This window comes from Scyliorhinus canicula, chromosome 6 (assembly GCF_902713615.1).
Source record: "Scyliorhinus canicula chromosome 6, sScyCan1.1, whole genome shotgun sequence".
Taxonomy (NCBI): Eukaryota; Metazoa; Chordata; class Chondrichthyes; order Carcharhiniformes; family Scyliorhinidae; genus Scyliorhinus; species Scyliorhinus canicula.
This window is the reverse complement of record NC_052151.1, coordinates 221204481-221225157: the sequence shown is the minus strand read 5'-3', so window position 1 is coordinate 221225157 and position 20677 is coordinate 221204481. Positions and strand designations below refer to the sequence as shown.

The window sequence follows — 20677 nt, the reverse complement described above, 5'->3', positions numbered from 1 at the left end:
ATACATTTTTTCCAACTAAGGGGCAATTTAGCGTGGCCAGTCCACCTAACTTGCACATCTTTGGGTTTGGGGGCAAAAACCCACACAGACACGGGGAGAATGTGCAAACTCCACACGGACAGTGACCCAAGGCCGGGATTCGAACCGGGATCCTCAGCAAACCACCGAGCCTCGTGCCGCCCGAAGTTAATGAGTTTTTAAACAAAGCGGAAAGGAATATGAATTATTTCCCTTCATGGCATGTGGGCGTTGCTGGCTTTGCCAGCATTTATTGCCCATCCCTCATTGCCGTTGAGCCCAGTGGCTTGCTGGACTATTTCGGAGGGGCATTCACGATTCGATCACATTGCTGGGGGTCACATGAAGGTCAGATCAGCTAAGGACAGCAGATTTATTTCCCTAAATCGGGGCTTTTATGACATTCTGCAATAGTTTCCTGGTCCTCTAAAGACTTTTAATTATATATTTCTATTTAATTCAGATATTCCTATTTGATGAGATGGGATTCGAACCCGGGTTCTCAGAGCTTCACCCTGCACCTTGGGATTACGAGCCCAGTGACAATACCACCACGCCACCACCCTATAAATAAATCAGAAAGGGAAGAACGATTCCCTCAGGATGTGGGCCAATAGCCAGTGGTCAGAGATTTAAGAACGAATCGGTAAAGGAGCTCGAGATGTTTGGTTTCAGCACAGAAATGTCAAAATCTGGAATGCTCGGCCTCAAAGTCCCATCGATAATGCTAAAAGGAATTTGGAGGTACCAGAGAACCAGGAACCTACAAGGTTTCGGGCAAAATGGACACAGGACTGAGCTTGGCTGCTCTGGCAACAATGAACGAGGTCCTGTGCGACCTCGTTTTCCAGCCTGGATAGCCAATCGATCGGGCCGGGGGGGAGGGGTTAGGGACAAGAGGAAGATAGTGGGGAGAATAGAGACACGGCTTGGGGGAGGGGGTGGTGTTCCTCATCACGTTCTCGCTCGCCTCAGGGAGAGTTCCAGTAAAGGTGACAGGTCCAGACTGGCATTCTCCCTCGCCAGTGAGTTGGCACAACCCGGAAACAGAGTGCTCTTACCCAACCAGCTCATGGTCACAGTTACCGCCTGCGAGCTCAACGTTCGTGTCACGCTTACTCCGGATTTTACTGCTCAAGAACAGGCCATTCAGCCCATCTGCTTCAGGAAGGCCTTTATGCTGCAGAGCAGCCTCCCACTCCTCATAGAATTTACAGTGCAGAAGGAGGCCATTCGGCCCATTGAGTCTGCACCGGCTCTTTGAAAGAGCACCCTACCCAAGGTAAACACCTCCACCCTATCCCCATAACCCAGTAACCCCACCCAACACCAAGGGCAATTTTGGACACTAAGGGCAATTTATCATGGCCAATCCACCTAACCTGCAAATCTTTGAGCTGTGGGAGGAAATCTCACCCCTTTAGCAAATTCTTCGCTTCCTTTCTCCCTATTTAGCTTTTCCTTAAAGGCAGTCCATACTATTCACCATCAACCATTATCCTGTGGCAGCGAGTTACACATCCTGAATTCCCAAGTGGATGTGTTTGTGACTCTCTTGTGTTTATGAACCCTTCTTCTGGCCTGACCTATAACTGTTAAACTCTTCTCTAGATCTATTGGATCAAAACCCTTTCAAAATCCGAAAGATCCCCAATCAGGCAAAAATAAATCTCCGATGTACAATCTTCCTTGATGGGTCGAACCTCAGTTCTGGTATCATCACTCTAAACTTCCTTTGTCAATTCCTCTCGCACTCTTTGAGAATATGGAAGCCAGTAGTGTGCAAAGTACAGTCTAAGCAAGGCACTGTACAAGTTTAAAGCAACTTCTTAGGTTTTGAATTGTATGTGTCTGTGGGAGAGGTGCCTTTGTACCACTGGTGAGATTAACTAACCCAGCACTAAATTGGGATTGCAGACTGCACCTTACCTGCTGTGGGTGCATGACTAAGAGTGAGAGTTGCGCACCACCCGCCCTTCCTTCCTACCTGATAGTAGTAATCATCCAAGTAGGGGTCTGCGCTCTGTAGCTGCATCATTTGGATCTTGCTGACCCACTCCTTCTCCCGCTGGGTCATCAGGTTGCCGTAAGGGTCCTTCTTGGCTTGCTCATGAAAACTGCCCCTGCTGTGCCTGTCTCCTGCAGACCCATTCAGCCCTCGGTGTTGGCTGAGAGAGAGAGAGAGGGAGAAAGAGAGGGAAGTGAGAAAGAAAGGGAGGCGCGAGAGAGAGAGCGCGAGCGAGAGAAAAGAGAGCGCGATAGGGAAAAACAGAAAGGGGGGCATGTAAAAAAAAAAATCATAATTTGCGCATAGTGAGGGAGAGCTTGCGAGATAGATAGCGAGACCAATCATTGTTCTCCGGCTCTTGCAATTGACGCCTGGTTTTATACGGTTTCTGTAGCATTCAATTTTCTGCTATTTATCTGTGCCCTGTGCCATTGTGTTCACATTCACCCATGCTTGGGGTTGGGCGCTCGCATTTGCTATGATCACTGCCCCCCTTCAGACCAGAACCTCTCACTGCACAGAATGGCTGTTTTGCCATCTCCTGTCAATGAGCCTCAATATGAATGTCAGAAGGGCCAATTCCAAGTAATCCAATATAAATATTTCTGTTCTCTCATCAGCCCGGGCACTTTCAGGCCCTCATCCAGAGAGACTGGGTTTGATTGGACCTCCCAGAGGGCGAGGGGACAGTTTCTAATCCCGGAGCACCACATTCCCCCCACCCCCTGCTCACTTCCTAGAAGGATTTATCTCTTTTGCAAGCCACCACTGAGCCAGCTTGCACTATCTTTTCAGGCTCTACATCCCCTATCACAACAACTTGCTGCATTAAAAATAACATTCCCACCTACCTCCCCTCTGTGGATCGAACCCGGGTCCACAGCGCCGTGAGGCAGCAATGCCGCCCCATTTCGCCGGTCAACTTAAAACCATGTCCTCTTTTTACTGATCTCCTCCCACTGGTAACAATTTCTTCTTATTTACTCTGTCTGAATGACACCTCCCATTTAATCTTCTCTGTTCCGAGAACAATCCCAGCGTCTCCAGATCACAGAATTGTTAGAGTGCAGGTGGAGGCCATTTGGTCCATTATGTCTGCATCGGCTCTCCAAACAAACACTGTGACTTAGTGCCATTCCCTCCCCTTTCCCCGGACTTCTGCGCATTGTTTCCATTCAAATAATGATCGAATGCCCTCTTGGATGTCTCGATTGAACCTCCATCACACTTCCAGGCAGAGTATTTCAGACCACAGCCATGCGCTCTCACATCGCATTTGCTTCTTTTGAAACCCGTGCCCTCTCGTTCTCCATCCTTTTACAAATGGGGACAGTTTCGCCCCGTCTATTTTGTCCAGCCCCCTCATGATTTGGAACATCTTTGTGTGATTCCCTCTTAGTCTTCCGTCTCTCAAAGGGGAACAGTCACAATCTCTCTAATCTATCCTCATAACTGAAGTTTCTCATCCCTGGAACCATTCTTGTGAACATCTTCTGCGCTCTCCCCAATGCGGTCACACCCTTCCTATAGTGTGGCACACAGAACTGTACACAATACTCCAGCTGACGCGAAATTAGTGTCAAGTTTAGCAAAACTTTGCTCTTGCACGCTATGCGCCCATTAATAAATCACAGGATACTATCCATTTTATTAACTGTTTTCCATCTACCTTGACTCCTTCAACGGTCTGTGCACATATACACCCATGTCCCTCTGCTCCAACATCGCTTTCGGAATTTAAGAAGCCCCTCATGATCGCTGGAATCATTCGGGGTTAATCTCCTCTGGACCCTTTGCAAGGTCTGGACCACCCAAATTTCTGGTGCCCAGGATTGCACACCTTGCTCCAAGCTGGAAGTCCCTCACCTCGGTACTATTCCAGTCAACCCCCTCCCGCTTCCTCCAAGGCCCCTAACTACCTTGCCAAAGTCTGAAGCCTGTAACTGGACACAGCGAGAGAGAGGAGTCACTTACTTCCTGGAGTTCTGCAGCTGCAGTTGTTGGTTGAGGAGGCGACGATGCTGGGGGTGAAGGTGGGTGGTGTCCGCTCGGAACATGGACTGGGAAGACCTAAATAGTTCAGAAGTCGAGTAAACAGCGGGCACTGATCTTGCATCCTGTCACACTGTAAAACCTCGGGAGACATTTCACAGGAGCGATTGTCAAATACAGAATGAACATCGGTGAAGCCTTTCATAGAAAAAAAAACAGTGCAGGAGGCCATTCGGCCCATCGAGTCTGCATCGACCCACTTAAGCCCTCACTTCCACCCTATCCCCCTAACCCAATAACCCCTCCTCACCCTTTTGGACACTAAGGGCAATTTATCGTGGCCAATCCATCTAACCTACACATCTTTGGACTGTGGGAGGAACCGGAGAACCCGGAGGAAACCCACGCGCGCACACACACACGGGGAGAACGTGCAGACTCCACACAGTGATCCAGCAGGGAATCGAACATGGGACCCTGGATCTGTGAAGCCACATGCTAACCACTGTGCTACCATGTTGCCCCAACATGACATCCCAAAGATCTTCGCAGCCAATCAGGGTACTTTTTCAGTTTTGTCACTGCGGTGAAGTCATTAACGGGAAGAGTATAGACACACAACAAGCTCCAGCATGCAGCAACATAATGATCCGGTTGTTTGCTTGATGTTTAAAAGGGTGACGCCGATTGAGGGATAAATATGGATCAGGATGCCAGGGAGAAGCACTTCTTCCTACAGAGGCATCACAGCCAATTTGGGGGGATGGGAATAAATGAGAAATGCTCCCTCTAAGCTGCACCGGTTCATGGCTGTACGTCAATCTGATGCACCATTTTGTTTCTTTGAAGCATTAAATGCAAGCATCGCTGGCTCGACCAGCATTTAAAGCTCATCCCAAATTGTCCTCAACAACGTGGTGGTGAACTGCTTCTTAAACGTCTGGGAGTTCCAAAATTTTGGCCCATGACGGTAAACGGATATATATTTCCAAATCAGGATGGTGAGTGGTTTGGAGGGAGAACTTGCAGGTGATGGCGTTCCCAAGTATCTGCTGCTCTTGTCCTTCGAGGTGGTAATGATCGTGGGTTTGGAAGGTGTTGTCCGAGAAGCCTTGGTGAATTACTGCAGTGTATCTAGTAGGTAGTGCACACGGCTGCTACTGTGCGTCGGTGGGGGAGGGAGTGAATGTTTGTGGAAGGGGGAGAAATCAAGCGGGGCTGCTTTGTCCTGCATGGTGTCGAGCTTCTCGAATGCTGTTGGATTTGCACAGCCAGCGAAGTGGGGAGTATTCCATTACATTCCTGACTTGTGCCTTGGAATGTTCAGAAGTAGCCCTAGTATTCCCAGCCCCTTACCAGTTATGTCGCCATGGTATTTATATGGCTAGTTCAGTTTCTGGTCAATGGTAACTCCCAGGATGTTGATAGTGGGGGATTCAGCAAAGGTGATGACACTGAATGTAATGGGGAGATAATTAGATACTTTCTTCTTGAATTTTGTCATTGTCTGGCACCACTTGTCATTTGGCAGGCCAAGACTGAAACCTGCAGTGTCCGAGGAGTTTCTTAGAAATAAATTTTGAATGCCCAATTATTTTTTTCCAATTAAGGGGCAATTTAGCGTGGCCAGTCCACCTAACCTGCACATCTTTGGGTTTTGGGGGAGAAACCCACCCAGACACAGGGAGAAGGTGCAAACTCCACACGGACAGTGACCCAACGTCGGGGTCGAACCCAGGACCTCGGTACCGAGGCAGCAGTGCCAACCACTGCGCTATCATGCCGCCCCCTTTGTCCGAGGATCTGCGAACAGTGCTGAACATTGTGCAGTCACCAGTAAACATCCCCACTTCTGACTTTTTGATGGAGAAAAGGTAACCTTTGAAGCAGCTGAAGACGATTGGGTCGGAGGGCACTACCCTGAGGAAGCTCAAGCTGTGCAGCCAAGGTGCTGTCAAAGGAACCTTGGTTAGATACTGCAGTGTATCTAGTAGATGGTACACACAGCAGTTTCTGTGTGTCGGTGGTGGAGGGAGTGAATGTTTGTCGAAGCGGTGCTTAGCAAGCGGGACTGCTTTGTCGTGGTTGAGCTTCTTGAGTGTTATCGGAGCTGCGCTCATCCAGGCAAGTGGAGAGTATTCCATCACACTCCTGACTTGTGCGTTGTAGATGGTGGACAGGCTTTAGGGAGTTAGGTGAGTTACTTGCTACAGGATTCCTCGCCTCTGATCTACTCTTGTAGCCACTGTATTTATATGGAAGTGCCAAATGTTGGTACAACTCTGAACGGTGCCCCCAGAAATCTTGTATGATCTGTTTAGGGAGAATAACCTTGTTCTTCTTCAAGACAACAAAATTTGAGTTCCCAGTTACTTGTACAGAATACAAAGAACATTACAGCACAGGAACAGGCCCTGTGGCCCACCAAGCCTGTACAGATCCAGATTGCTTATTTAGACGGTGTAATAATCTTAATTATTGTCACAAGTATACTTACATTAACATTGCAATGAGGTTACTGTGAAAATCCCCAGTGGCCACACTCCGGCGTCTGTCAGGTACACTGAGGGAGTATTCAGAATGTCCAATTCACCTAACAGCACATCCTTTGGGACTTGCGGGAGGAAACCGGAGCACCCGGAGGAAACCCACGCAGACACGAGGAGAACATGCAGACTCCGCACAGACGGGATTCGAACCTCACACCCTGGGGCTGTGAAGCAACTGTGCTACCGTGCCCTACTATCCAAATAATCTGCATCACTGCATTCCCCCCGTTCATTTGTCTATCAAGAAACATCCTAAACGTTGCTATCAAGAGGAGAAAGCTGACTCTACACAAGTGAACAAAGCAAACAGTGACTACTCCCTACCTTACACTCCAACATTCAGAATTAACACCAGCTAAACGTCAATTAACAGCGAAACTGCGGTTGGGACGCATGACGAATGACAATGGCGACAGCACCTCGATGGGTCCCGTATATTTTCTCGGCAACCCACCCGGACATCAGCCATCACTGCAAGTCACAAAATATTTTACCGTTCTCTCTTTCTCACGAGGGATTTCACTTACTCTCTCTCGGAGCAGTTGAGCACAGCTCTACTCTACCCGTGTTCCTGGAGTACAATCTCAACTCAACATAAATACTGTTCCAGATTTCTCTCAAGTCAGTTCTCATGTCAATCTTTTGTTAGTTTCTTTTTCAGCTGAGCTAAACACCTCCCGAGGCTGTGGTTCTGGCACCGGCTTGGCTGTAGCCTAGCTTGGAAACACAGGCACTGCCCCAGCTTCTCAGCCACGCCTCTGAAAGCAACTGCTTCTGGGCTTCTACGAATACCCAGGCTTCGCAGCACGGAGCTCCCAAGCAGCTCCCAGGTTTTCTCGGAGCATCAGTATGACCGAGCTAAAGGTACATCTTCAGCTGCATGGAGCCGACCTTCCTCTTTGTCCACTCTCGACTAACTGCTACTGCTCACGAATCCTTGAATTGACCTGTGACATTTCCCAACAGGGTTCAAACCCTTCTTGCTCAGAGGCAGAGTCAAAGGTATTCCTTGCTCGAGGGACACAGATTGTTGCCAACTCCAGTCAACCAAGGTTCATCCCCCCCTACAGGTGCAAACTGACAAAAACGCAGACAGAAAATATCCAATAAGATTTAATCGCATTACTCTCGGTACAGTGTCACAGACCCCCACCCTCTGTCCTCTCCAACCCCACGGTACCTGATATTCTGCAGGTGGCCTGCTGTGGCTGGGCTGAAGTATGGCCGGAAACCGGTGACAGGCGGCATCATCTGTCCCAACCTGCTTTGCAGCAGGTTGGCTTTCATGGCCGTCAGCTGGCTCCCCACCAAACCCGGCACTCGGGCGAAGTGACTGGGTGACATCCTCCCTGTCTGCTGCTGCGGGTGCAACAAGGCACAAAGTCAAAAACACAGATACCGAGTGACCAGTCTGCCCGAGGTCAACATCAGGCAAAGTCAACTACACACCCCGAGGGTCACATCTGCTCGGGGCCAACAAGGTCAAAAAGCAGGCTCAATGCAAACACATGCACACCTCAGCCAGCGCAACCCCCTCCCCCCTGCAACCTCTCAGTCACCTCCCCAGACACACAGACAGCACCCCTCCACACCTTGTAACCCCCCAGATCCCACCCCCACCCCAGACATAGTGGTTTTGTCACTGGCGGTTCACTGGTCCAGAATGATACTCTGGACACCCGGGTTCAAATCCAGCCTTGGCCAGTGATGGAATTTGGATTGATCAAATATACGGAATTAAAAGTCTAATGATGACCATGAAACTACTGTCGATTGTCATAACAATCCCAGCTGGTTCACTAACGTCTCTTCAGGGAGGGAAATCTGCCGTCCTTACCTGGTCTGGCCTACATGTAAATCCAGACCCACACCAATCTGGTTGACTCTTAAGTGACCCTCTGAAGTGGCATCAGTTGTATCCAATCACAACAAAGGCAATAAAAAGGAAAGAAACCAGACGGACCACCCAGCATCGATTGAAGCACTGGTAACGACAGCGACAAAGCAAGCCCTGTTAACCCTGCAAAGTCCTCCTCTTTAACACCCGAGGGCTTGTGGAGAATTGGGAGAGCTGTCTCACAGAGTAGTCAAGCAACAACTCGACTTAGTCACACTCACAGAATCATACCTTGCAGACAATGTCCCAGTGTCCACTATCGCCATTCTTGTGCATGTCCTCTCTCGCCGGCAGGACAGACCCAGCAGAGGTGGCAGCAGCACAGTGGCATACAGTCGGGAGGTCTGATAGTCCTCAATATCAACTCCAGACCCCGTGAAGTCTCATAGCTTCAGGTCAAACATGGGCAAGGAAACCTCCTGCTGATTACCACGTAACGTTCACCTTGCTGATAAATCAGTACACCTCCACGTTAAACAGCACTTGGAGGAAGCACTGAGGCTGTCAAGGGCATAGAATATGCTCTGTGTGGGGGACTTCAGTGCTCATCACCAAGAGTGACTCAATTGTACCACGTCTGACCAAGCCCGAAAGGACATAGCTGCTCGACTGGGACTGCAGCAGGTGGCGAGGAAAAACATACCAGACCTCATCCTCACCAACCTGCCTGCCACAGGTACATCACTTCATGACAGTATCAGTAGGAGAGACCATCGCATACATCTTGTGGCGACAAAGTCCCAGCATCACCTTAAGGATACTGTCCATTGTGTTGTGGGGAATTATTATCGCGCTAAATAGCATCGATTCAGAACAGATCTCGCAACTCAAGACTGGACACCCATGAGCCATCAGCAGAATTGTCCTCAGCCACAATCTGTAACCTCATGGCCCAGCGTATCTCCCACTCTACCATTACCACCACGCCAGGGGATCAGCCCTGGTTCAATGCAAGGTGCAGGAGAGCATGCCAGGAGCTTCCCAAAAAATGAGGTGTCAACCTGGGGAAGCTACACCACAGGACTACTTGTGTGCCAAACAAGCTCGGAGGTTTTGCCAGTCATGTGTTGTGGTGGACAATTAAACTACTCGCTGGAGGAGGAGGAAGTGGCTCCAAAACTACCACCACCCCCAATAATGGAGGAGCCCAGTACATGTGTCCAAAAGACTAGGCTGAGGCATTCGCAACAATTTTCAGCCAGAAGTGCCGTCTCGGTCTTCTCTAGAGGTCCCCAACATCACAGACATCAGTCTTCAGCTAATTCGATTCAGCCCAATGGATATCAAGAAATGGCTGAAGGACAGCACGGTGGCCTAGTGGTTAGCACAACCGCCTCACGGTCCCAGGTTCGATCCCGGCTCTGGGTCACTGTCCGTGTGGAGTTTGCACATTCTCCCCGTGTCTGCGTGGGTTTCACCCCCACAACCCAAAAATGTGCAGAGTAGGTGGATTGGCCACGCTAAATTGCCCCTTAATTGGAAAAAATAATTGGGTAATCTAAATTTATAAAAAAAAAAGAAATGGCTGAAGTCACTGGATATTGCAAAGACTATGGGCCCTGATAATATTCCGGTAATAGTCCTGAAGACTTGTGCTCCAGAACTTGCTGAGCTCCTAGCCAAGCTGGTCCAGTACAGCTACAACACTGGCATTTACACAGCAATGTGGAAAGATGCCCAGATACATCCAGTACACAAAAAAGCAGGACAACTCCAACCTGGCAATTAGAGGGGCCTTGAGAAAAGGTTTTCCACCTCGAGGGTGGTGGGAGTCTGGAATGTACTATCTGGGAAGATAGTAGAGGAGGGAAACATCATAACCTTTAAAAAGTACGCGGATGAGCACTTGAAATTCAGGATTGTGGGCCAAGTGCTGGAATGTGAAATTTGTGTAACTTTATTGTAGTTTGGTCAGTGTAGGCTCGATGGGCTGAAGATTCTCTTCTGTATTATATCACTCTCGGGACAAAGAGCTGAATGCCAGCGGTGAGGTGAGATTGACATCAAAACAGCATTTGACTGAGTGTGGCAAAGTCCAAAGATAGAACATAGAACATAGAACAGTACAGCACAGAACAGGCCCTTCGGCCCTCAATGTTGTGCCGAGCCATGATCACCCTACTCAAACCCACGTATCCACCCTATACCCGTAACCCAACAACCCCCCCCTTAACCTTACTTTTATAAGGACACTACGGGCAATTTAGCATGGCCAATCCACCTAACCCGCACATCTTTGGACTGTGGGAGGAAACCGGAGCACCCGGAGGAAACCCACGCACACAGGGGGAGGGCGTGCAGACTCCACACAGACAGTGACCCAGCCGGGAATCGCACCTAGGACCCTGGAGCTGTGAAGCATTTATGCTAACCACCATGCTACCCTGCTGCCCCCAAAATAAATTTAGAGTACCAAATTAGTTTTTTTCCACTTAAGAGGCAATTTCATGTGGCCGATGCACCTCACCTGCACATTTTTGGGTTGTGGGGGTGAAACGCACGCAGACACTCGGAGAATGTGCAAACTGCACACGGACAGTGACCCAGGACCTGGATTCGAACCCGGGTCCTAAATGCCGCGGACCCAGTGCTATCCACTGTGCCACATGCCGCCCTAACAAGATGTGCAGGTTAGGTGGATTGGCCACGCTAAATTGCCCCTTCCTTAATTGGAAAAATGAATTGGGTACTCTAAATTTTTTTTTAAAGAGGGATCTTTGCTGGTGACTGCACAATTTTAGGTACCATTCGCAACTGCTCAGGCTCTGAGCAGTCCATGTCCAAATGCAGCAAGACGTGGACAATATCCAGGTTTGGGCTGACAAGTCACATTCGAGCAACAAAAGTGCTCGGCAATGAGCATCTCCAATAAGAATAATGATATTCAATGGCATGATCCCGGTTGAATCCCCCACAATCAACATCCTGGAGGGGGTGGGGGGGGGGGTTACCATTGATCAGAAACTGAACTGGACTAGCCACAAGAATACTGTGGCTACAATAAACAGACAGGCTAATAATCCCGTGGCGTGTAACTCACCTCCCGACTCCCCAAAGTCTGTCCGCCAACTACAAGGCACAAGTCAGGAGTGTGATGGAATACTCTCCGCTTGCCTGGATGAGCGTAGCTCCAAGAACACTCAAGAAGCCCGACACCATCCACGACAAAGCAGCCCCGCTTGATTGATTCGCTTGCTCCACCACCGACGCATTGCAGCAACCGTACCAGCTACCAGACGCACAGCAGGAAATCTCCAAGGCTCCTTCGGGAGTAGCTTCCAAATCCGCAACCTCTGCCATCTCGGAGGATAAGCAGATACCAGGGAACATCACCACCTGGAAGTTACCCGGCAAGGGCATCGCCTTTCCTTCACTGTCGCTGGGTCCAAATACCGCAACTCCCTCCCTAACAGCACTATGAGTGTACCTACAACATATGAACTGCTGCAGTTCAAGAAAGGAGCTCCCCATCACTTTCTCAAGGACACTTAGGGATGGGCAATAAATATCGGCCTAAACAGAGACACACCAATCACCAGTTCAGGGAGCATACCATGTTACCCAATCGCATCACTCGTTCATAAAGTACCTGTGCTGTTCCAAGTAGAAGCGGATTCAGCATTTGGGTGACGCCGCCTTGGAAATGGTGGGCACGCAGTGAAGAGTTCTGGAGGAGGGTTGAGGGTAGAAAGGAGAACAAACAGCAAGTAAATGGCAAGATCAAAACAGATTCTCGCGACAGTTCACCAGATGAATCTGTTCCCGGAGAGCTCAGGGTGACAAGGGCAAAAGTCAGACCCATGACAGCTCCACCCAGACAGTGCCCGCTGGTGCTAGGACAAGCACACCCTACCCCGCGCCATTCGGTTGGCATCATACCATTCGCTTCCCTGGTCAGAAGCTTAACCATCGCCATGAGCCCAGCTCTGCCACCTGATCACCTCTCTCACTTCTGCACCCATGCCAAACATTCTTTCCCGGCCTCCATATCCCCCCCACCCCCAACACCATGTACGTGTCCACCTCCAACGCCCCCCCCCCCCCCCCCCCCCCCCCCCCCCCCTCCCTGACACCCTCCTCACCGCAACGTTCAGCAGCTGGGTCGGCGACATCCTCTCGTTGAAGGGGGCCGAGAATCGCTGGTGAATCGGAGCTCGCACATGGACGGGGGTGGGGCACAGTATGGACGGCTGAAAGAGTAGAAAAAGCACAGTGACACCCAAAAGCCCAGTCACGGAGGTCGGGCAGATTGGAACGCCATTAGCCCAGTTAGGGCTGTAATAAAGGCCTTCTTCATAACCCCAACAGCCTACCTCTGGGCACTCATGATGTACATGATAGCCGAATAACTGCATAATTTCCACTCTTAGCAAAGTGTCAGGGTATACCACCCATCACATTTCGATACAAGGTCCCGTGAATCTCTTCGGGTCACCCCGGAGTCTAACCTTTCTGATCTGCACTCTGTTGAAACCTTGCCTTTACCTCCACTCAAGTCAGTTTGTCACACTTTTGTTAAAATTTAAAGTACCCAATTCATTTTTTCCCCCAATTTAGGGGCAATTTAGCATAGTCTATCCACCTACCCTGCACATCTTTGGGCTGTGGGGGTGAGATCCACGCAGACACGGGGAGAATGTGTAAACTGCAGAAGGACAGTGACGCCGGGCCAGGATCGAGCCCAGGTCCTCGGTGCCATGAGGCAGCAGTGCACCAACCTGCCGCCCTAGTTTGTCCCAATTTTGCCCACTTGTTTGATTAGTTGATTTTCACTTTGTAGTTTTTCTGCTCCCGTCTGCATGACTATACAAACTGCCAAGTCTTTACACATCATTGGCAAGTTTGGATATATGGACATGGCCAACGCAGCGGATGAATTGGATATTGCATTTAAAAGCTGGGCAAAGCGACAAGGGGCATGCATGGGCAGTCTTTATCATTTCACAGAGGCCTACTGCAAGGATCAAGCCAAATTATAGAGATCGTGTAACTTAGTCAAAATGTGGATTTTCACCTTTAAATGCAGTAAAACAACCCAGGACACTCGACAGGAATAGTTATTGAACTGGCACTGGGCCAGATAAGAAGATGTCAGAGTTGGTGACAAGCTGCTTGGCCAGAGAGCTAGTTTTAAAAGATCGTCTGGGGGAAGGAGGGAGCGGTGGAGTGGGCGAGGCAGGAGATTCCAGGGCTTCAGGCCCAGGCAGCTGGAAGCCATTGGCAGAGCAATTAAGGTCAGAGCTGCGGCCTGGCCAGAGTGCGGAGATCTGAGGGCTGGAGGAGATTAGAGATAGGGAGAATTATAGGAGCTGGAGGAGGTTAGAGATAGGGAGGGCTATAGGGGCTGCAGGAGGTTACAGAGATAACGATGAGCTGCCAGACCGTGGAAGGATTTAGAATATAGAACAGTACAGCATAGAACAGGCCCTTCGGCCCTCGATGTTGTGCCGAGCAATGATCACCCGACTCAATCCCAGGTATCCACCCTATACCCATCACCCAACAACAACCCCCCCCATACCTTACTTTTTTAGGACACTACGGGCAATTTAGCATGGCCAATCCACCTAACCCGCACATCTTTGGACTGTGGGAGGAAACCGGAGCACCCGGAGGAAACCCACGCACACACGGGGAGGACGTGCAGACTCCGCACAGACAGTGACCCAGCCGGGAATCGAACCTGGGACCCTGTAGCTGTTAAGCATTTATGCTAACCACCATGCTACCGTGCTGCCCCTTTGAACACACCCTCCGGTCCGTGCAGTGGATGATACAGCAATGGAAGCAGAATTTTACCATGAGTTCAAAGTTCACTTAATAGTTCAAAGTGAGAGGTATTTGGGGGGGGGGGGGGGGGGTTGCAGAAGCACAAACACGACTTTCAGCAAAGCAGAAGCTGTAAAATAGAGGGCAACGTACCTGCTGGCTGCTGAGGTAGCTCATGTGCTTGGGGGGTGTTCCGATCGGGGCCGTCCGCACGGGGGGGCTCCCAATGATGGGGGATGTAGATCGGGGAGGGGGTGCACGGTCCGACAGGTCTCTCTCTTCGTCTTGGCCCAAGGCTGGCCTCTTGGGCAAAATAGAGTCCTTGGATCCAGACAGCATCCGGTTCTCCTGTCGGAGGAGGAAGTGATCATGAAATAGCTTCATCAAGGGCATTAGGCATTGAGAGTTACAGGTTACACATGAACATGAGGAGGCCATTCAGGCCCTTCGAGCCAGTTACACAGGAACAGGAGGAGGCCGCATTCAGCCCCTTCTCCAGCCTGTTACACAGAAACAGGAGGAGGCCCCACTCAGCCCCTTCTCCAGCCTGTTACACAGGAACAGGAGGAGGCCCCATTCAGCCCCTTCGCCAGCCTGTTACACAGGAACAGAAGGAGGCCGCATTCAGCCCCTTCTCCAGCCTGTTACACAGAAACAGGAGGAGGCCCCACTCAGCCCCTTCTCCAGCCTGTTACACAGGAACAGGAGGAGGCCCCATTCAGCCCCTTCTCCAGCCTGTTACACAGGAACAGGAGGAGGCCCCATTCAGCCCCTTCTCCAGCCTGTTACAAAGGGACAGGAGAAGGCCCCATTCAGCCCCTTCTCCAGCCTGTTACGCAGGAACAGGAGGAGGCCCCATTCATCACCTTCTCCAGCCTGTTACACAGGAACAGGAGGAGGCCCGATTCAGCCCCTTCTCCAGCCCGTTCCAACGGAACAGGAGGCCCCATTCAGCCCCTTCCACAGGAACAGGAGGAGGCCCCATTCAGCCTCTTCTCCAGCCTGTTACGCAGGAACAGGAGGCTCCATTCAGTCCCTTCTCCAGCCAGTTACACAGAAACAGGAGGCCCCATTCAGCCCCTTCTCCAGCCTGTTACACAGGAACAGGAGGAGGCCCCATTCAGCCCCTTCACTAGCCTGTCACACAGGAACAGGAGGAGGCCCCATTCAGCCCCTTCACTAGCCTGTCACACAGGAACAGGAGGAGGCCCCATTCAGCCCCTTCTCCAGCCCGTTACAGTAACAGGAGGCCCCATTCAGCCCCTTCTCCAGCCCGTTCCAACGGAACAGGAGGAGGCCCCATTCAGCCCCTTCCACAGGAACAGGAGGAGGCCCCATTCAGCCTCTTCTCCAGCCTGTTACGCAGGAACAGGAGGAGGCCCCATTCATCACCTTCTCCAGCCTGTTACACAGGAACAGGAGGAGGCGCCATTCAGCCCCTTCTCCAGCCCGTTCCAACGGAACAGGAGGAGGCCATTCAACCCCTTCTCCAGCCCGTTCCAACGGAACAGGAGGCCCCATTCAGCCCCTTCTCCAGCCTGTTACACAGGAACAGGAGGAGGCCCCATTCAGCCCCTTCTCCAGCCCGTTACACAGGAACAGGAGGCCCCATTCAGCCCCTTCTCCAGCCTGTTACAGTAACAGGAGGCCCCATTCAGCCCCTTCTCCAGCCTGTTACACAGGAACAGGAGGCCCCATTCAGCCCCTTCACTAGCCTGTCACACAGGAACAGGAGGAGGCCCCATTCAGCCCCTTCTCCAGCCTGTTACACAGGAACAGGAGGAGGCCCATTCAGCCCCTTCACTAGCCTGTCACACAGGAACAGGAGGAAGCCATTCAGCGTCCTGTCGTCTGTCACATTAAGAGAAGAGCAGATCATTCAAGCTTTTAAGCCTATCACATTGAAAATAAATAGGACCATTCATGCCCTTGAGCCTGTTACATGGGGATAGGGCAGAAGGACATCAGCAGATGGATAAGAGGAGATGATGATGGCACATGCTGAGCCTGCTCCATCATCCTGTATGATCATACCGGACCTTCTGTTCAACCGCACGTTCTTCCCACCACTTCATATCCTTTAATCCCCTTTGAAAGCTAACCATTTATGTCAGGTCTAAACATACTCAACAACGGAACATGCATAACATGCATAACTCTTAAGTGAATACGTTTCTCCTCGTCTCATTTCTAAATCACTGGCCCCTTGTGCTGAAACTGTGCCCATGTTCAAAACTCCCCAGCCAAGGGAAACCATCCCTCAGTGTCCCATCCTGTCCAGTCCCTCCAGAACCTTTGAGGTTTTAATCTCATTCTTGGAGTCCAGAGAATTATAGACCCAATTCACTCAGCTTCACAGTCCTTAAACATGAAGGCCAATACCGCATGCAATAACCCTGGCGCGGTATCAACAAGGCCCTACAGAATAGCAGCAGGGTTTCCATATTCGTGGACTACAATTCCCCTGTAATAAAGACCAAAATGCCGTTTGCCTTCCTAATTGCTTGCCTGCAGGTTAACGTGTTTCTTGTCCTGTTACCCCAAATCATAAAGGGGAAGCCCTGGGCTTGGAAGCAAGTGGCGGCTGGGGGGGGCGCACAGGCGCCTGCGAGAGAGAGAGAGATGGAGGGGAAACGGGGGACGGGCGGTCACACTGGAGAGAGGGGGATGAGCCCTCGTGGGAGACAGGGGGACGCGTCTGCGTGCGGGAGAGAGTGAGAGATGTAATTGTTTGTGAGAGGGGGAAGATGTGTCCGATATAAGTTTTAGCTTTCCAGCATCAGTCCTCCCATTAAAAATGACAAAAGGTAAGACTGCATTACTTTGTTATTACCCACTCCTAAAGGCAAGGGGACATAGGAGGGGATTGGCCAGGGGTTCCTGTGAGGGGATGGTATCGCTGGCGAATATATTTCTGACTGTGTACCTCTTCCTGATATATTCATAGATATATCTGCAACAAAAATGGTGAATATTTGATTTCTGTGCTCGCATCTATTCCACGGCAAATAAAGGAGCGTCGACATAATGAAAATATTTGACGGGGGGGGGGGGGGGGGGGGGGGGGGAGAGCCAATCCTCTTGGGAGGTGACTCAGGGTTCCATGGCTCGCAGGCTTTGGGAAATGCTGTACTACATCGCTATACTATGGGTGTGTTCAAATACATACAGTGGAGCCCTGGGTGCGTCTGAGTAAAAGGAGCTTCAGCGGATTCATTGAACTGTTAAGATGTAGGGAGGGTGCCCAGGGAGTAACAGCACTCAACTCAGGCCTTCCTCTCAGGTCAGCCTCTGATACCCGCATTCATGCCTTGGCTATCCCCAGGACAGACAAGACGTCGGCAGGCCCGGCACACGCACGGTCTCAGAAATCGGAGGAGTGAAGAGTCCAGTAAAGGTAAAAGAATGTACGGTTAAATGTCCTTTCGATTGTACTGGAGGCACAGATTTGGGGTTAGCTGGTTTCTTGGATGTGGCCATTGTTGCAATTATTCCCAGATCTCGGTTCGCTGGTAGGTTGCTTATAGAGTTGGTTTCTTGAACCAGGCTACACCCTTGTTCCAAGAGTGAGAGAGAGCAGATTCGGCCCATTTCCTCAGCTGAGAACTTTCTTGACACACTGCCTGTGCCACTTGTAATCTCTCTCAAGTGGTTGGCAGCCTTGCCCCGAAACATTTCACCCATGTTGTATTTCCAAGAGGTTTTGGGTGGATGTGTCTGGGGAGCCACTGACGCAATATCCAGTGCTTGACATTTTTTAAAATGTCTCTTCCTTAGATAGTTCTGAGTTTTGACGGGTGTCTGGCTGTTAGGAAATGTTTCTCTTCACACTCCCCAGGGTGGTTTGTTTGTTTCTCATCTTCACCTTGGAATGCGTCCTTGCAATTTTAAGCAGTTTGTTCGGCCTTGGGACATTTCATCACGTTAATCATGCTCAGCATGTTCAGTAAATAGACACTGCGATTGCTGCTGCCCTCCGAGCAGGAAACAGAAATCAGGATTTCACTTCACTCTGGAGTACGTGTGGTTTCTCCAACCTCCTAGGTCTTGTGTCCGTGTTGCAAAATCTGAGTGCCCGTTTCCACCTAACTGCACCGCCCATTGCCCCTCTCTCTCTCTCTCTCCCCCCCACCCCCACACCCCAATGCTCCTTCCCCGCCCTCATTAATTCACCCATCCCTCCCCCACTGCCTGCTCTTTCTTTCCCGATTCTTCCCACCAACTCACCCAACCACCCAAAATAAAATGAACTTGCAAATGACAAACCGATCTGACAAGATTGATTAATGGGAGAGGGTGCAGCAACGTTCAGCCGAAGCAAACGAAAGTGAAATCAAGAACGGGTGAATCTACGTACCTCCAAGTGAGAGAGGAAGGGGTTTCCGATCCCTCCAAACACCATGGGCCCATCCCACATGCTGGTGTTCAGTCGAGGAGGTGCCTGTGAGAGAGATGCAGGGTCAGCGAGTCAGGTTTAAAAACAGGCGGGGTTCCATAGAGTGACACACAAGCCGGTCCCCCTGCAGTGTCAGAATGCGCCCGAACTGATGCTGGACGAGTGTACAGTCTGGTCAGAGTCCGCGCTGTGGGACATTTGGAAGAGGCCAGGTTCGGCTCACCTGCAGCGGAGGGTTAGAAGGTATGGCCCTCATGATAGCGGGGTCCTCCAGGTCGTTGTCAATCACCAGCTTGCTGATGCTCTCCGCCAAGTTCCTTTCCTTCAGCAGGTCGTCCAGGTCCTCCCCGTGGTCATCCAGACCCTCGTGCTGCTCCTCCCAGTCCTCTGTCAGGCCAAAGTTCAAAAGGGTCAGACAAGAGCACTGGTTTCCTTTGCTATCTAGCTTCCTCGTTAAGTGGAGAATTAAACCAACGTATAATTGCACCTCCAAACACCCTGCCAACCCTCTCCTGAAGGACACCCACTCGCAACGTCAAGCAATAGTCCAGCCAGTGGTTCACCTGCCAGTCAGAAATTGCTGCTGACAAAGTAACGTGACATAAGTGGTGGACAGACATGCAAGTACAGCAGGCAATTAATAAATGCTATGCTGGTCTTTACTACAAGAGGATTTGATGTTATTTTAAGCCAAACAACATGAGCATCACGGGCTTGGCCAGCATTTATTTCCCATTCTGGTAGCCCCTTGAGAAAGTGGTGAGCTGCCTTCTTGAACTGCGGCAGTCCATGTGGCACAGGAATAAAGATGCTTCACTGCAATTAGAAATATCCTTGGTTAGACGCACCTGGAGTAGGAAAATGAGAGGTGATCTCATTTAAACACAAAGTCTTAGAGGGTAGGCGCAGGAAGGACGTTTCTCCGAACATCAGGGGGTAAAGAACCAGAGGACACAATCTCAGAGTAAAGAGGCAGTCATTTAGGACGGCGAGAATCTTTGGAATTCACCGTCCCCGAGGACCGTGGAGCCTCAGTTATGTTCAAGAGGCGGATCAAAAATATTCCTACATATCAAAAACATGAAGGGACACAGTAATAATGAAGGAAAATGATGCTGGCAAGTTGGAGATCAGCCATGCTCTCACTGAATGGAAGGGCTGAATGGACTACCATTTCTTAAGACCTGAGACTAAAGGAGGAAGAGGGTTAGAACATCTACACATTAGCATTGGATGGGAACTCAAACCTGAAAGACAATGACTTACCGACTGCCCCAGTCCCAAATGTGTCCTCATTGAATTGGTCAATATCATGGTCTTCTTCTCGAAGGGCTTCTTCATCTTCCTCGATTGGGCTGTCATCGAGGGACTGTGAGAGAGGAAGATAGGTACAGTTACTAGTGAGACCATACTTGAGAGTCACTGTGCACAGTTCCAGTCTTTATATCATGCTAAGAGACACTGTACCACAGTTTCTGTCTCATTATTACACTGGGAGACACGTGCACAGTTCCGGTCTCTGTATCACAGTGGGAGTCACTGTGCACAGTTCCTGTCTCTGTATCACACTGGGAGTCACTGTTCACAGTTCCGGTCTCTGTATCACACTGGGAGTCACTGTGCACAGTTCCCGTCTCCGTATTACACTGGGAGTTACTGCACAGTTCCTGTCTCTGTATCACACTGGGAGTCACTGTGCACAGTTCCTGTCTCTGTATCACACTGGGAGTCACTGTGCACAGTTCCGGTATCTGTATCACACTGGGAGTCACTGTGCACAGTTCCCGTCTCCGTATTACACTGGGAGTTACTGCACAGTTCCAGTCTCTGCAACATACCGGGTATCACGGTGAGCAGCTGTGGTCCCCGTATCGCACTGGGAGGTACTCTGCAGAATTCTAGTGGGATATGGAGACTGGAATTATGCACAATAAGGCCTAGTGCAATATGGAGACTGAAACTATTTAAGGGGAAACAGGATAACCACATTAGGGAGAAAGAATACAAGAATATGTTGATAGAACGAGATGCGCATGAGTGGGTTAAGG

General features: G+C 50.4%; 1 protein-coding gene across 3 annotated transcripts in view; it reads right to left on the bottom strand.

Annotated features, from left to right (window-relative positions):
• LOC119967891 (protein PAT1 homolog 1-like) overlaps positions 1-20677 on the bottom strand; it is a 66623-nt gene that overhangs the window by 37735 nt on the left and 8211 nt on the right. For 2 of the 3 annotated variants that reach the window (XM_038800984.1, XM_038800986.1), the window contains exons 2-10: positions 19896-19998; positions 18853-19016; positions 18591-18674; positions 14387-14581; positions 12547-12654; positions 12054-12131; positions 7748-7926; positions 4001-4096; positions 2006-2186 (exon numbers count right to left, since the gene is read on the bottom strand). In XM_038800984.1, coding sequence (XP_038656912.1) covers positions 2006-2186; positions 4001-4096; positions 7748-7926; positions 12054-12131; positions 12547-12654; positions 14387-14581; positions 18591-18674; positions 18853-19016; positions 19896-19998 — 1188 coding nt within the window. The remainder of the gene's footprint in view (positions 1-2005; positions 2187-4000; positions 4097-7747; positions 7927-12053; positions 12132-12546; positions 12655-14386; positions 14582-18590; positions 18675-18852; positions 19017-19895; positions 19999-20677) is intronic. The other variant, XM_038800985.1, reaches the window with a different exon arrangement.